We start from the raw sequence: 16,972 nt of genomic DNA on the forward strand, positions 1-16,972 counted from the left end.
TTTTTTTTTTTTTTTTTTTTAGGGCTGAACCTGCAGCACAGCATATGATGGAAGTTCCTAGGCTAGGGATCGAATCAGAGCTACAGCTGCTGGCCTACACCATAGCCACAACCACAGAACATGGGATCTGAGCCGCCTCTGTGACCTATACCACAGCTCACGGCAACGCCAGTCCTTAACCCAGTGAGCGAGGCCAGAGATCAAAACCACATCCTCATGGATACTAGTTGGGTTCATTAACTGCTGAGCCATGAGGGGAATTCCCAAGAAATAATAAATCTTCGAGAGAGGGAAGCAAGTAGGAGGGAGGGCTAGGCATGTGACAAAGTCATGATCATTCAATTGAATAATCTTATAATTTAGCAGAAATATCTGGGTTTTTCCAGATGTCATCATGATAATTTATCAAGGAAACCCTTTGTTTTAACAGCAACTAGTGAAATTGAGGGGAGGGAATGAGACTTCTTAAATTATAAAACTGTAACCTAGGAAGCCTTGGAAAACAGAACTTGTGAGCTTTACAAACTGATTTGCACAAGTTGACAAGTTTTAAGAAGCACTGTTGTGTGCATAATAGGAACTAGGGGATAGGAAGAGTCAGCTAACTATAAAAGAAATGAGTGAGGTCAGAGTTGCCATTGTGGCTCAGTGGTAATGAACTGGACTAGTATAGCGTCCATGAGGAGGCGGGTTTGATCCCTGGCCTCAGCTCAATGGGTTAAGGATCTGGCATTGCCTTGAGCTACGGTGTATGTAACAGACGTGGCTCGGATCCTGAGTTGCTGTGGCTGTGGTATAGGCCAGTGGCTACAGCTCCGATTTTGACCCCAGCCTGGGAACTTCCATATGCTGCAGGTACAACCCTAAAAAGACCAAAAAAAAAAAAAAAAAAAAAAAGAAAGAAAGATGTGGTCCCTTATCCTCAAACCTGTTAAAGAAGGATTGACATACCTGCCAGAAATCTGTTTTTGAAAAGTATCTAAATAATATCATTTAAAAGGAAAAAGTTAGAAATAACCCAAATGCTCACCAGTGTGAAAATGGATCAGAAAATTGCTTATGCATACAGTGGTTTATTACTTTATGACATAGCAGCCCACACTACAGTGGTACAGCTACACACTACAATGTGGATGAGTTAGAAAATGCAATATTGAGCAAAAGGCTTAGAAGGTTATGTACAGTGCTTTTCAGTAGAGTTTAATAAAACTAAAGCTAAAGTATTATCTAGGCATCCATATATTTATAATAATATTTTTAAAATAAGGTGATGATTTACACAGAATTTGGAAGAAATTGTTTCAAAAGAGGAGACACGGACTTCCCTGTGACTCGCAGTATAACTACTCACAAGGGGAGGCAGGAATTCAGAAGAGAGAAGGAACATGTTAGATGTAAGTCATTAGTCTCTTTCTCCATTGGGCAATGTTTTCATGGATATTGGTGTTTTTTTTTTTAAGAATTAAAATTATGCATTGAAGCTTGTCATTTAAAGAAGTTCTGGAATGAGTCATTTTAGAAAATAACAACCGCCCCATTTATCTTCTTCACTTTTGAATGCATCAAGTGTTCTTACTATGTCCACTTGAGCAAGTCAATGTAGTGGGAACTGGCTCAGATGTTTTTTTCAGCTCTCTCCTGAGAGAGGTGATATAGTAAGCAAGTGATATCCTTCACGATGGTCAGAAGCATTTGGTTTACCCTTTGCCAGCACAAGCAGAAAGATCCATGCTGGGCTCTCAGCTTCTCAGAAAATGCCTACTTATTAAAAGCCTGAAGTAAATGTATAAGAATGACTAAGTGGAATATATGGATTGTGAATCATTAAGGTGTAAAAGCTGATAAATTTCTTTTCTCCTTCAAATCTTAATTAAGGAGTTCCTGTCATGGCACAGTGGAAACGAATCCGACTAGGAACCATGAGGTTGCAGGTTCGATCCCTGGCCTCTCTCGGTGGGTTAAGGATCTGGCATTGCCGTGAGCTGTGGTGTAGGCTGGCAGCTGTAGCTCCAATTAGACCCTTAGCCTGGGAACCTCCATATGCCATAGGTGCGGCCCTAAAAAGCAAAAAAAAAAAAAAAATCTTGGTTGACAATTTTTTTTCTTTTAATGGTTTTTATTCTTTTTTTCATTACAGCTGGTTTACAGTGTTCTGACAGTTTTCTACTGTACAGCAAGGTGATCCAGTCACACATACATATATACATTCTTTTTTCTCGTATTATCATGCTCCATCGTAAGTGACTAGATATAGTGCTCAGTGCTATACAGCAGGATCTCATTGCTTATCCATTCCAAAGGCAATACTTTGCATCTGTTAACCCCAAATTCCCAATCCATCCCACTCCCTCCCCCTCCCCCTTGGCAACCATAAGTCTGTTCTCCATGTCCATGATTTTCTTTCTGTGGAAAGTTTCAACTTAGTTGAAATTTATGTTGAGGAAATTTCATGAGGACCTTGCCTGTATTACTTTACTTTTGCTTTTGTTTTGTTTTCTTTTCCCTGAGTAAAATTTAATCCTTGGGATGAAGTGCTGAAATTGCAAAGTATTGGAGAAAGCATGGACTTTAGGGGAATTGTAGAAGCAGCTGGGAATCCCAGCTCTGCCACTTGTAAATTGTGTGATCTTGGGCCAGTTAGGTGGCTCAACTTTGGTTTCCTTGTAAAGAGGGAATATCCATATCTACCTTGCAGAATTCCTATAAGGATTTGATATGATATTTATAAAGCACCTTACAGAAAATAGAAATTCAATAAACGATACCTACCTCAAGTAGTAATAAATTTTCCACATTGTATAACCGGGGTGTTGGGTGTGACCAATCAGTCTTTGTCTTGTATAACAGTAGCTGAGCAAATATACTTTAAAGGAATGTCACTATTAACTTTGGAATGTGAATCTTTGTTACTTTGAATCAGTCAATAATACAGAAAATTTGTGCTGTGTAAGCAGCTAGAATATAGTATTATTCAGATTATTATCTTGGATTTGAACTTCATATACACTTGTTAATTCTGTTAGAGTCACACACAGATGGTAGTGTAGCCTTCCCTACAAATACATGCTGTTATTCACAACTGGAATCAAATGAGAAAATAATTCAGTACAGCTTATAATTAAAGTGTTTGTGAGAAAAATAAGATTGAGAAAAAAGTTTTTTATGTCTTACCGATTACTTAATGTTACCTTTATATTCTCAGCTAATATGTTTACATAGAAAAGACCCAAGTGTAAAGACATTACTAAGTAGTATTTAAGATTATTTTGGAGTTCCTGTCATGGCCCAGCAGTTAATGAAGTCAACTAGCATCCACGAGGATGCCGGTTCAATCCCTGGCCTCGCTCATTGGGTTAAGAATCCAGCGTTGCCATGAGCTGTGGTGTAGGTCACAGATGTGGCTCGGATCTGGTGTGGCTATGGCTGTGGCATAGGCTGGCAGCTACAGCTCTGATTAGACCCCTAGCCTGGGAACCTCCATATGCTGCAGGTGCAGCCCTAGAAAGACAAAAAGACAAATAAAAAAAAAATAGAACTGAAGTTCCTGTCATGGCTCACTGGTTAACAAATCCGACTAGGAACCATGAGGTTGCGCGTCAATCCCTGGCCTCGCCCAGTGGGTTAAGGATCCAGCATTGCCGTGAGCTGTGGTGTAGGTCAAAGATGCACCTCGGATCCCACGTTGCTGTGGCTCTGGCGTAGGCCAGCAACAACAGCTCCGATTGGACTCCTAGCCCGGGAACCTCTATATGCCGCAGGAGCGGCCCTAGAAAAGGCAAAAAGACCAAAAAAAAAAAAAAGTTATTTTAAGGGAGTGGGATGGGAGTTTGGGGTTAGTAGATGCAAACTATTACATTTAGAATGGATAAGCAATGAGGTCTTACTGTATAGCACAGGGAACTATATCTGATCTCTTGGGATAGAACATGATGCAAGATAATATAAGAAGAATATATATGACTGGGTCACTTTGCTGTACAGCAGAAATTGGCTCAACATTGTAAATCAACTAAAATTTAAAAAAATAACATAAAATTATTAGTTTTCTATAAATAGTGCATGTTTTGGAGTTCCCATCCTGGTGCAGTAGTTAAGGAATCTGACTAGGAACCATGAGGTTGCAGGTTGGATCCCTGGCCTTGCTCAGTGGGCTAAGGATCCCGCATTGCTGTGGCTCTGGTGTAGGCCGGTGGCTACAGCTCCAATTGGACCCCTAGCCTGGGAACCTCCATATGCCGCGGGAGTGGCCCTAGAATAGGCAAAAAGATGGGAAAATAAATAGTGCATGTTTTCATAAGTGAATTCATTGCTTGTGAACAGTGAATAACTGTTCATGTTGAGGAGTTAAGGGTGTTTACCTGCAAACAGGTATGACTTAGTAGGAGTACAGGTTTTCCAGCCCACCACACAGTTCTTATTTCTAAAAATATTGCCAACACCTCTTCAAACTGATAGTGAATGGGAAACTCAAGAGTAACCAGTGTGGGCAGGTTTTTCTCTCCTTGGCAGAAGTTTCAGTTGCTTTGGGCTTCTCTTGCTGAGTCCTCTGCCTGGAAGTTCCCTGCTCATTGAACTAGACATTCTTGCCGTCCGGATGCGTTGTAATCAGTCCACATCTCCCATGTAGGGTTAGATAAATGTTCATCTTTGGGTTGGTGGGAAGATTGTTCATCATGGTTTGTGACAGCCTGAATTCAGGTATTAGTGGACATGGGCAGTCCCAGAGCACTCAGATTAATTCACATATTCACTGTTCTATATGTCAGGGATGTATCAGCTACCTAGAGACTCTGATGTCATATGTACAGATAGCCAGGACTCTAGTGTTGTGGTTCCAGTACTATTCAGTGTAACTTTAAATATCTTGATGACTGCTTAACTAGTGTTTTGACCTATTGCATGGCTTAAAGTGAAACTGTAAACTATCCCCCATTAAGTTTAAATATATAAAGATGGAAATATGTCTGGCTAGAAAGGAATTGTACTGTAATTAAATAAGAATATGTTAAATCAAGGCTTATAGTCAGTATTTGGATGTGTAAATTCTGCTTCCTTGAAAAAGTGATCTTGTCTTACTGCTCCATGTGCATGTGGAGTACTCTCAGTGGATACTTACTGGAATGAATGAATGAGTGAATGAAGAGCTCCAGTCCAGATGTAGGATAATGTTGGAAGAGATTTAAATAGCAATGAATAGACCTACCTGAAACATTTTCTTTTCCTTAATAACTTGCTGACTTTGTTCCTAATTATAACTAAGCATATATGTATATGTATTCTTACATTGTACCCGTTTGTCTCCCCTGTAACAATGTGAAAATGCCCTATTTACCTGCGGAATCTGGTTCTTAGCATTTTTCTTTGAGCTCAAATTATGATGGAAGCATTTATGAAAAATTTTTATGTTTACTGTAAATACTTTATTCCATTGTGCTTTTCTTTTTCATTTACTTTAAATTTTTTTATTGACGTACAGGTGATTTACAGTATTGTGTTGGCTTCAGGTATGCAGCAAAGATATTCGGTTATGTCATAGATATCATTTATGAAATTGTAATAATAATACTCTAGGAATTTTTATTCAGTTTTCGGCTATCTCTATGACAAACCCTAGAACAGAATAACTTATCTTGGGACATGGTTCTTGCAATTGTATTTTCCTCTTTAAAACCAGATCCTTAAATGGAAAATAAGCTGAAAACTTGTTTTCAGTCATCCAGAAAACATTTTCAAAGAAAATCTTTATTATCCCCTATGTCCTTGTTACTTGTGAAGCTCTGAAAGCAAGTGCCTCACTTTTACTATCCAGGCATAATGGGCTCATTGGGTAATACAGACATGTGGGAGGGCAGATGGGTCAGCCGATTGATTGACTGAAGAGAGTATGATAATGTGCTCTTAGGATGTTGCGGGATGGGAGAATATTTTGAGATGTAATGGTTTTATCCTCGCATAATGGAAACTTGGTAAATACAGCCACATCGAGGGTAGGGGAGTTTGCCTCTAATCAGGAAGCATTTTACTTTTTTAACTTCAAGGCTTTTTTCTTGCACTTCTGTCCAGTCTAAAAAGTTTGGTCTTTGTACTTCGGGGAAGGAAATAATAAATGCCTCAGAGTATGATAATTAAATTGAAAATCTTGCTTTAGTTTTTCTGAAAACACCACCTTTAGCAGAGCAGAGAATTTTAATAGCTGTGTATATAAGGAGAAAAAAGGTGAAATATGTGCCTGTTAAATGAAGCTAACCCCCTCTTTTGCCATCTTTGCTGTGTAGTATTACCCAGTGTTCCCAGCCCTCTTACCCCACAGTGAGGAGAATTGATGAGGACATGTGCATTGTGTTATGTCTGATCACAGTTTGACTAGCACAGTCTGGAAGTGGGTTGTGCAGGATGAGAGCAAGCGCCTAATTGCTCTCCCTGCATCAGCAGCATCTATAAAGCATCCTGGGAATTGCTCGCCCTACGTTCAGAGCAGCCGGTCACATGGGCCTGAATTTTCAGTTCAGTTCATTAGTCAGCCATTTTGGTCAACACCCTGCTTACTGCGCACAACCAATCCTATTAGAACTGAGCATCCCGGCTCCTGGGCAGATCCTGGAAGTGATTTCTGCAATTCAGGATTTTTAAAGCTAAATAGAAAATACTGGTTTATTTTTTGTTCATTTTTTTCTTTTATGTTTTTTCTTTTTCTGCACAAAGAAGGAGGATTTTTCACTTCCTCATACACAGGCCAGTTTTTGTGTGTGTGTATGTGTTTTTTTTTTTTAAGCCAGCTAGGGTGGCATCGGCTGTGCAGTCTTTCAAGCCTCTGGCTCAGCTGAAAAAGAAGGGGGTGGGGAAGGGACGATAGCAGGAGAGAAGCTAGAAGACAAGCATCATCTTATTTTGCTTTGTGGTAGGAACTGTCTATGAGAAAAGCTAGCATAGAATTGTTTATCTTAACAGCTGGTTCTTATACCATAAGGTGTTTTTCCTTCTTGTTGTTGTTTTTTAACCTCCCTTCCGACCCCCCCCCCCCAGCCTTTTCTTGAGAGCTTTGTTGTAGAGCTTTAAATTGGGGGTTTTTTGTTGAGGAGGGTTTATTTATTTTTGTGGGGTGTGTGTGTTTGTGTGTGTGTTGTGGTCCCAGCTGAGTCATCATGTCTGCTCTGACGCCTCCAACCGATATGCCAACCCCCACCACTGACAAGATCACACAGGCTGCCATGGAGACCATCTACCTTTGCAAATTCCGAGTGTCAATGGACGGAGAATGGCTCTGCCTGCGAGAGCTGGATGACATCTCACTTACACCTGACCCAGAGCCTACCCATGAAGGTATGGTCAGAACCCGTCCACTAGTGTCTCAGCAGCATCCTCATTGTTACCTGGGCTGGGAGGGTCAGGGAGAGGCAGGAAGAACCCATACTCTGAACTATTAACAACCCTGAAAACCTTTCATCCTTACCTACCACCAACTCCTCTTCTCTACTGGGAAAAAAATATTTTTTCCCTTCCCCCAGAGGTGTCCTTTTAAAAGATGCTGGTGCTTGTTTAGAGTTCTTTGTCTTGAAGCCTGTACAGAGAACATTTGAGGTCAGTCATCACCTCTGACCCTAGCCAATAATGAATACGCTACTAATTCTGATTAGATGCTAAAATATTATAGAAATTGCGGTGATGCTTAATTAGAGTAAGGTAAAATAGCACGACTGTAATTATAGGGTTGTACATGATACAGTTGAAACACTCATGAAGGGTATCCTATCATCAGCAGATAATGTTAAACAGGCTATGATAGCTGGAAAATATTTGATCAAACATCTTTTTTTAGTAATATAGATTATAAGGTTAGATGAGAAAGCAGTTTTACATTCAGTGCTAATTTAATGAATATGGACTCTTAAAAAAGCATAATGCCTTAAAAAGGTTAAACATAAGGTAATTCCTACATATGGAACCTATTGGCCTTGGCTTTTTATAAGTTATTTGGTTTAACTATGATGACCTATTTGAAATTTCCATTGTCACTACCTTTGAGACATTTGTGATCTCTTGACTTGTGACTTTCTCCCAGAATCTTTTCTAAATTGTGAGAGGTTTTCATCTTCTACCCCTAACTTCTCTTAACTCAGTACCATAAGGAAGAATTGATTTGAGTCATAATTTGAGTCAAATTGTTTTGTGTTTTTATGTGGTGGCCTCTCAGCTAGTGTTTATTCTCTACCCTTAAAATAATGAAGACAGAAATGCTTACATATAAAAATTTACATATAAATTCTCCGTAAAGTCTGCCTAATGTTTAGGCATATCTGCAGGACAGAGGGCATAAGATGAACTGCGCCCAGCAGCTGGGTTAGGAAAAGTGATTCCTTGCCCTTGACCTAGCATTGCAATCTTATCATGACTCAGATGTCACTCTTTGTGTCTGAAAAGGGTTTTATTTTCCTAGTTAGACAGTCTTAGGATTAAACATCACAACACAAAGCAGCCCTGTTTGGGTGTGTCTTTAAGGGCAATGTTTAAGGCATTTTTTAGGGCCCTTTGCATCTTTTACCAATTGGTTTGTCAGTTGAACAGCTTCCTTTGGCTCTAAGTTTCAGAAAGTGCACAAGGGTTTGAAGACAGGAACTGGAATTCCATACAATGCCACTACTGTTTAAAACAGCCTCAGAGCTTTAAAAATCTTTAGAAAAGTACATTTTTAGAGGACTACCAAAAGTCTTTTAGCAAATGCCTCAGTTTGCATATTTTGCTTTAAAAATATTTATTTTGAAAGTCATGCAATATGAAATATTCCCTTCCTTATAAAACTCAGTGTGTCAGTGTCTCAAAATAATTTTTAACAAACTCAGTAATTTGAATATATATTTGTTTTTTGAGCAAGATTCCTGTGAGTGAGTGAAAGTGAGCTGTTTCATGTAAGCATTGTAGTGGTGCTATTTTAATTCTTTATTGATAAATCTGTGATGAAAAATGTATAAAGGTTGCAACTGAAGCTTAAGTGGCACATCCTTAGATTAAGGGAAACAGACAAGAAGTTCCTAGGACCCTAGAATCCACTCTGGAGGATCTGGAGGAAGATAGAGAAGTGCCAACGATGAATTTTGCCTTAAATTGGGCACAAGAAACAGCAATTTCAAATGGTTAGAACTAGAAGTAATAAAAGAAAGTCCTGGCCTAAGAAAACACCTGTAGTTTTAATGACTTAGGAAACCAGGTGGTGCTATTCAGGGCTTTTATTTCCTTGCTTCACTGGCTCACTCTGGATGTCTAAACAGCCATTTGGAGCCAAGAAATACTAATGCTCTAATATTAATGCTGGTGACCATTGTTAAGTTTAATTTAGCGATCAGGATTTAAGTGGCGATCACCAGGCCACTAATAATCTTACCGTGTCAACAAAATAGAGCACCTGGTGTTCCAGACGCACAGGAGTGTTCACAGAATACTTCCCAGCTGATGTGTAGAAGGAAAGACATTTGACCTCACGAATCCTGCCTTGGGGCCCCCTGACTCCCACGAAAGAAAATGGGCAAAAGCATAATGTACCCTTTTAAAACGATAATACGGATGGTCTGTGCCTCAGCAGTAGAAGTTTTGTGTTTTCCAATTTGTTTTCTGAAAGGAGTTTTTGTCTGTCACCATGCAGCCCACAGTGTAGGCCTGGACCCAGAGTTTCTGCCTAGCTTAACCCTTAAACACATGGGCATAAAAACTCACTTCATTATTTCAGTGCTCATTTTGGTGGTCAAGAGGTGATCTCATTTTTTTTTTAATACACTTAAAAAAAAAACTGCAGCAAATCTACAAAGCTTTGATGGTAAGGAGAAGGTTCAGGAAAGGCTTCATCTAGTAAGTCACACTTAGGCTAGGGTGGACCTGGTATGATACCAAGAGATCACCAGGCAGAGACTGGCTTGGGGCTGGGGGGAACTTTGCATATAACACACAATAAGCTGGCAGAGCTGGGCAGTAGCAGGTTGTTAGCAGTGGTACCTGACACATGATAGGTTAGGGGTAAGTGAGATAATTAATGTAAAACACCTTATAAATGTTAGTTATTTGGATAAGACTTATTCATGGAGCAGTAGTTTGAGCTGCAACAATTTCAGCCGCATTCTTAAATCAATTGCCATTTTAGTGTCTATTTCTGTTTTCATACCTAACCATCTGGAATAATCTAAACTAGTTGTTTACCAGACAGACTAAAGGTGAACATCAGTAGCTTAAGTCAGTATTTTAGCATTGTCCTTTCTTGGGCCTTTATAAACAAGAAAATAACTGGTTAAAAATAAAACACAATTCTCAAGTAATACTTGCTTTCCTATCAACTCTCTTCTAAAGATGAGGAATCCAAAGTTCCTTTTGTGGTTCAGCAGCAACCAACCTGACTGGTATCCATGAGGACACAGGTTCAATCCCTGGCCCTGCTCAGTGGGTTAAGGATCCAGTGTTGCCGTGAGCTGTGATGTAGGTTACAGATGCAGCTTGGATCCCGAGTTGCTATGGTTGTGGTGTAGGCCGGCAGCTGCAGCTCCAGTTTGACCCCTAGCCTGAGAACTTTTATATGCTGCGGGGTGCAGCCCGGGGGGGAAAAAAAAATGAGGAATCCAACATTGAGGGGTGATAGATGATTGGTTTAGTGCAATACAATAAAATATACCATTTGGTTACAGACAACCTTAAGCCTTGGATCACTTTTTTGACTGAGAAAATGTCTTTCTCAAATACAGATAATAAGAGGTAGACTATGAAGAAATGATACATTGGACAGACACATTGAGGAGAGAACCTTTGCTCGAGGCTTTGGCTTTAAGGTTCCTGTAGAGAACTGTACGTGATGACAGGCTTCAGGCATAACCACCCCCCTTCTCCCCAGCAGTTGCATTTTGCTTTAGAGTTCATTTAGAGTATCTGGCACTTATACTGTAATGTATAAAGAGACAGCTTACACAGAACGTCTGTGCGTGTAGCAGTGGTATGCACCACCTGCAAGGAGTGTATGTTAGTGTGTCAGCTGGTCAGAAATATTTATTGGGCATCCCTTGATACAAAGTCCAGTTCTACAGACTAAGAAATCAGCCCCCTTGCCCTCCATGGATTCACAGTCAAGGTAAATCAATGAAGCAAAGATGTTAGAAGCTGCTGTAAAGCAAGCGTGAATGAGTTAGTGACTAAAGGACAGTCCTGTTTCTCAGGAACTGGACCTGGAATTCAAAGTCAGATAACACTTAAGAGTGACTACACTTCCCAAAGGAGGGTATGAGTGTTGCTTAGGAATCAGGTTTTTTCATTCAGTAGGGAATACTCTACTGCTATAATAAGCAAGGAAAAAATCCCCTGAAGATTAAATGGAAAGTGTTTTTCGGTGACTGTGAAAGTATCTGGAGAGTCACCTGTGGCAAGTCCATTGGCTTTTACTGACACGGTTTTACTCGTTAATATCACTGCACACCAGGAAAACCCTGTCCTGCCTGGGAGTTGCCTGTTTTAATGACAAAGATGAGTGTCTCAGTAGGTATTTTGGCAGAGCCAAATGGCTGTTTACCAAGAATCTTCATAGCATGAACTCTGTACAGCTTAGTGCAGGGCTTCTAAACTGGGATCTGTGATCCAAAAAATTATAAAATTTTATACCTGTGAATTTTTTTTTCTGGAGGGAAGATCCTTAGGGTTCATTCGATCCCCCAAAGAAAAAAATCAGTGTTTAAAAAACATGCAGTTTTTGTCATAAGATCAGACTCTTAGCCCTTCATTCAACACACATATGAGTTTCCCACTTAAAACTTATTCTCCACACTATGCTAATCCTAAGGTACAGCACAGTGAACATGCCTGCTCCTTTGTATTTTCTGAGCTTATTGGCAAGTGAAGCGTGGGGGGTACTTCAGTGAGTAAAATGCCAGTCATTGCAGTTCAGTGTTAAAAGAGCCAAAATATTTTCTCAGGGAGTTCTAGGGAAAATTTCCAGTTGAAGTAATGTTTGAATTAAGACCTAAAGGGGGAGTTCCCATTGTGGCTCAGCAGAAACAAACCCGACTAGTATCCATGAGGATGCAGGTTTGATCCCTGATCTCATTCAGCGGGTTAAGAGTCCAGCGTTGCTGTGAGCTGTGGTGTAGGCCGCAGACGTGGCTCATACCCCTCATTGCTATGACTGTGGTGTAGGCCGGCAGCTGCAGCTCCTATTCGACCCCTAGCCCATGAACTTCCAGTTGCCACAAGTGCAGCTAAAAAAGAAAAAAGGATTTAAAAAAAGAAATATTTCTCCCAGTTAATAGAACAATAAAACAACTACTACTCTTAGTATTGAATACCAGCAACATGCAAATTTCTGATGAGACTTTCTGTTTTCACTTATTTATGTGTGAACCTTCCCTTATGTTTTTTATGAGTATGTATTTCTTTTACTAGGAAAATCACAAGCTAGCAATGCTCAAAGATGCTTAAATGAAACCACTTTAACTGAAGTCGATGAAAAATCAAGGCTATAATTATTTTAATAAGTAAACATGTTAATGGCATCCAAAGTATCACATAACTCTATGTAAAGGGTCTTTCTGCATTTAATGCAACACCTATATCCACACACACGTATGTATGAAATTATGTAAACCTGATTTAAATCATGTGGCTATTACAGTTTTGTTATGATTAAGTGAGCAAATAGTGTTATATGTATTGGGGCCTAAAAGAAGGCTCTATCTGCTCACAAAGGCTTAATTTTGTCTTTCATTTTCATTTCCACAACTATCAGCATCTAATTATGTCATATCCAGATTCCTATACCTACTTTCAGCTTTTTTCCCAAACCATTTCTCTTCTTGTACTGATTCTTTCTTTATAAAATTGCCAAGTGAGCCTCCATGGCAGTAAACTTTTCATTCATTTCAGATACAAGAGCCTATTTCATGCAGCCTCGATATGGAACATAGAATATTCCTGAAGTGGTGGTCCTGATGGGGGTGTAGTGGAGGAGGCATCCTGCAGAACTTTGTGCAAAACAGTTTCCTCTTAGTAATATACCCCTATATATTATCTCACTTAATCCTTACAACAACCCTCTGAGCCTGGTACTGCTCTGATCCTCATATCACAGACTGACAAATTCAGAGAGGTAGTAAGTGGTAGAAGCAGGATTCAATTGGAAGAGGCCACGGTTCAGCCTGCACGCAGCTGTCCTCTACGAGGATTCAGTGAGTGTAGGTCCAGCAATAGACCTGCTTGTAATAAGGGACATCTTCCCAGTCTCTGGTGGTGTATTTCCAGCAGCTTTGTACAGAACTGGACACAGCATTGACCAGCTATATCCAGTGAGCATCCAGAGGAGACCAAAAGCATACCCATATGTGCTAAATTTAACGTTTCTCCAGTGGATGTGCAAAATGCTGTGCACAGCCATCTGTGGTAGCAGTAAAGCACATGATTATGGACTGTGTGAAACAGTAACTACCTTGAATCCTTACTCTTTAGCCAAGGATTCCTGTGCCCTTCTTTGGGTAATTTACTTATCAAATGTATTTTCAAACTCCTTTTCAATGCTTACCTGTTTGAACCAGGCTCTGATTCCATACTTCATCAAAACCCTGATAATTCTTATTCTGATACTGTTCCTGTTTTAGAGTCTTCCCACTGATGTTGAATTAGAAAAGGGGAAGGACCCTTCACTCCTTGAGCCTTCTTTAACAAATTCAGCACCCTTCATCTCCTGAGTCGTTGGGTACTGTCTGCATCCCTTGATCGAAGGCATTTACAAGCTTTCTCCAGTGATTGATTTTAACTGATGTGATTCCTACTTTAGGAAGCTGTCCAGAAAGTTCTTTAGGGCAAAACTTTTCTTTTGCATCCTTCAGAATGCCTCCTTGTGCTGTGCACTGTTTATGGTTGCTATCCACCACGCTTTAGGTGAACTCATTAATTCCCCATAACTCCAGAAAATAATCACTTTTCAAAGAAAAAGTCACTGAAATACCTTCCCTCCATTACACACAACCTATGATTTCTGGGCATTTTAAATTTTTAAAAATTCATTTTATCTCTTATTTCAGACTCACTCCATCTTATTTTAGAAACAGAAATTTAAAGTAGTAAATAGTTTGTTGTCATTTAATATATCCATGAATAATACTCAGTGCTGATGAAAAGTATGGCAAGGCTCTGCTAGTAGTATATACGTTGCTTCGGCCTTTCTGGAAACCACTTTATGTGTGTGAATCAGGAGCCTTGATTACACCAGACATCTATCCTAAGTGAGTAATTAGAGATACAGGCAAAACATACAGGTATATGTATTTATCATATTATTATGATTTATAGTAGCAAAATGCTACTTCTTTTTGTCTTTTGTCTTTTTTGTTGTTGTTGTTGCTATTTCTTGGGCCGCTCACGCGGCATATGGAGGTTCCCAGGCTAGGGGTTGAATCAGAGCTGTAGCCACCGGCCTACACCAGAGCCACAGCAACGCGGGATCCGAGCCGCGTCTGCAACCTACACCACAGCTCACGGCAATGCCGGATCATTAACCCACTGAGCAAGGGCAGGGACCGAACCGCAACCTCATGGTTTCTAGTCGGATTCGTTAACCACTGCGCCACGACGGGAACTCCGCAAAATGCTACTTTAAATGCAACTTTTAATAGCCTAACAGGAAAATTGTTCAAATAATTGTAGGACATCAATGCAACAAGCACTAATAATGGTCCTGTGGGAGAATATTAATGGCATAGGGTATTGTTTAGAATATAATAAGATTTAAATGCTGTCACCCAAGTCACATATACACATAGTCACAACTTGTTTTATTTTATTTATTTATTTTGCCTTTTCTAGGGCCGCTTCCTGCAGTATATGGAGGTTCCCAGGCTAGGGGTCCAATCGGAGCTGTAGCCACCGGCCTACGCCAGAGCCACAGCAACACGGGATCCGAGCCACGTCTGCAACCTTCACCACAGCTCACAGCAACGCCGGGTCCTTAACCCACTGAGCAAGGCCAGGGATCGAACCCGCAACCTCATGGTTCCTAGTCGGATTCGTTAACCACTGCACCACGACGGGAACTCCACAACTTGTTTTAAAAAGAGGTACATGTACACACAGTGAAAGGAAATGTACCAAAAATGTCAAAAGAGGTTTTCTCTGGATAGCAGAATTACAGATGGTTTTGTATGTTCTTCATACTTCTTCATGTCTCCCTCTCTGAAAGAGGATCTATTGCTATGACCAGGAAAAAACGATTTTTTTCTTTAAAGAAAAAAGCTTTATGAAAACTATAAATGTAGAGTGATCCTTCTAATTTAGAGTTAAGTGACTTTGTGATAGAGTTTTCCACATCCCTAAATGGGAACCGTAGCCTAAAAGCAGAGCTCCTGCTTTGGATTCAATTTCTGGTGTAATTTTCTAGTATCTCTTTTTGGTAGACACTGAATTTCTCCAGGTCGCATGCTTTGTTCTCACAGCTGTCTAGGTGCTGCATCAGGCTGCCAGGGTGACCCCCATACTTAGACCTAGGTGTACTTGGACCAGCATTTGATTCATTCCTTTCCTGAACTCAGAAAATAAAACTGGAGTCAGGATTATCTCTCTTTACAGAACTGTGTTATTCTTTGCTTTCGTTCTGGCACTCCTCCTTTTGTAATTTATCTGCCCTCAGTGAAACTACTGGAACGTTTGTTGACACCAGCCCCGTTAACCTCAAATTTACATGGTCAGGTTCTCAAGTTGTCATTACTGCGCACAAGGCAGTCTTTGCGAATGTCTCGAGTGAAGAGATTAGAGCTTTTATTGCCCTCTCAGGAGCCTACCAGACTAAGTTCTTGGGACAAGCTTCATCCTTTCTTACTGCTCTGCTCTGGGAATAGGCTGGCTAGTCACTCTTTGCTAGGTAAGTTTTACCCACCTACCTACCTGGGGGAGAAGTACCAGCAGAGTTCCATTTGCACCCCAGTCCATAATTAAACCATAGACGACCGATATGCTGCCTCTGAGCGGACGAAGCGTGCTCTCCTTAAAAGCAGCTTTCTCCTTCCCATTTCAGGTCAGCTTTGTTTCTTCACGACCCCTTAGTTCTTCTGCCACTGGAGTCCACTTTAGGGCACCGTCATTAACTACAGTGTTTTACTACTGCTTTTCATCCCCAGTGGTGAGCTTTTCCTGGACGTCTTTTGTTTTTGGTTTTTTGGCTTCATTCTTTAAAGTTTTATGAAGTATAGTTGATTGACAGTGTTGTGATAATCCTGGATTTTTTTGAGTGGAGTTTTTAATTTGTGCCTTTCTTAATGTTGTTCACATGAACTCTTCTTTGGTTTATCAGCTTCCAGGCCAGGAGGTCATTTGTCCTAAACTAATCATGGACATCTTTATCATCTTCCAGAGGTAAATGTTGTACCAGATTAGATAACTACCACTCAGTGATGGAGCTCAGGTTGGAGTTCAAGTTGCTGGATTCCCAACCTGGGAACCTGGGAACCCTGACTGGGAAGAGAGCAGGGCTGTCAGTGAGAGCACCCACAGCATTCTCTGCTCTTCATTTGTGGTTCTGGATTATTACGTGGGTTTTGGTGATGCCTCTTTTCCCTGGGGGAGGTGGAAAGTGTAATGGGGCATGATTTTCCATTGTGGTTCCTCCAACTGCCGCCAATCCACTGGGACTGCTGCGAAGTTCTTTTGAATATAGGGGAATAAATACTAAAATTCAATCCCTTGCAATTTTCATATTTGAACTTTGCCAGAGAACCAATAGAAGACTCTGATGAGGTTACAAGTACATGTATAGATGGACATTGAAACAGACTTATTGCCAAATGGCCCCTAAGTAAGTATTTCTTTTTCATTATAATTAAATTTCTCTCTCAGTGGGTTAAGGGTCTGGCATTGGCTACAAGTAGTGGTATAGGTTGTAGATGTGGCTTAGGTCCCGTGTTGCTGTGGCTGCGGTATACACCAGCAGCTGCAGCCCCAATTCAACCCCTAGCCTGGGAACTTCCATATG

General features: G+C 40.4%; 1 protein-coding gene across 7 annotated transcripts in view; it reads left to right on the forward strand.

Moving 5' to 3' along the window:
- The window catches only part of RUFY3 (RUN and FYVE domain containing 3), an 86,575-nt gene that overhangs the window by 11,109 nt on the left and 58,494 nt on the right, over nucleotides 1–16,972 (forward strand). Inside the window, exon 1 of one of the 7 annotated variants that reach the window (XM_047751726.1) lies at nucleotides 6,397–7,320. The exons of 1 other annotated variant lie outside the window; for it this stretch is intronic. In XM_047751726.1, the coding sequence (XP_047607682.1) occupies nucleotides 7,143–7,320 (178 nt within the window). In that variant the 5' untranslated portion in view covers nucleotides 6,397–7,142. Of the gene's footprint in view, nucleotides 1–6,396; nucleotides 7,321–16,972 lie in introns of those variants that run through there. 5 more of the 7 variants (XM_047751727.1, XR_007130591.1, XM_047751724.1 and 2 more) reach the window with 5 other exon arrangements.

This window comes from Phacochoerus africanus, chromosome 10, assembly GCF_016906955.1.
Source record: "Phacochoerus africanus isolate WHEZ1 chromosome 10, ROS_Pafr_v1, whole genome shotgun sequence".
Taxonomy (NCBI): Eukaryota; Metazoa; Chordata; class Mammalia; order Artiodactyla; family Suidae; genus Phacochoerus; species Phacochoerus africanus.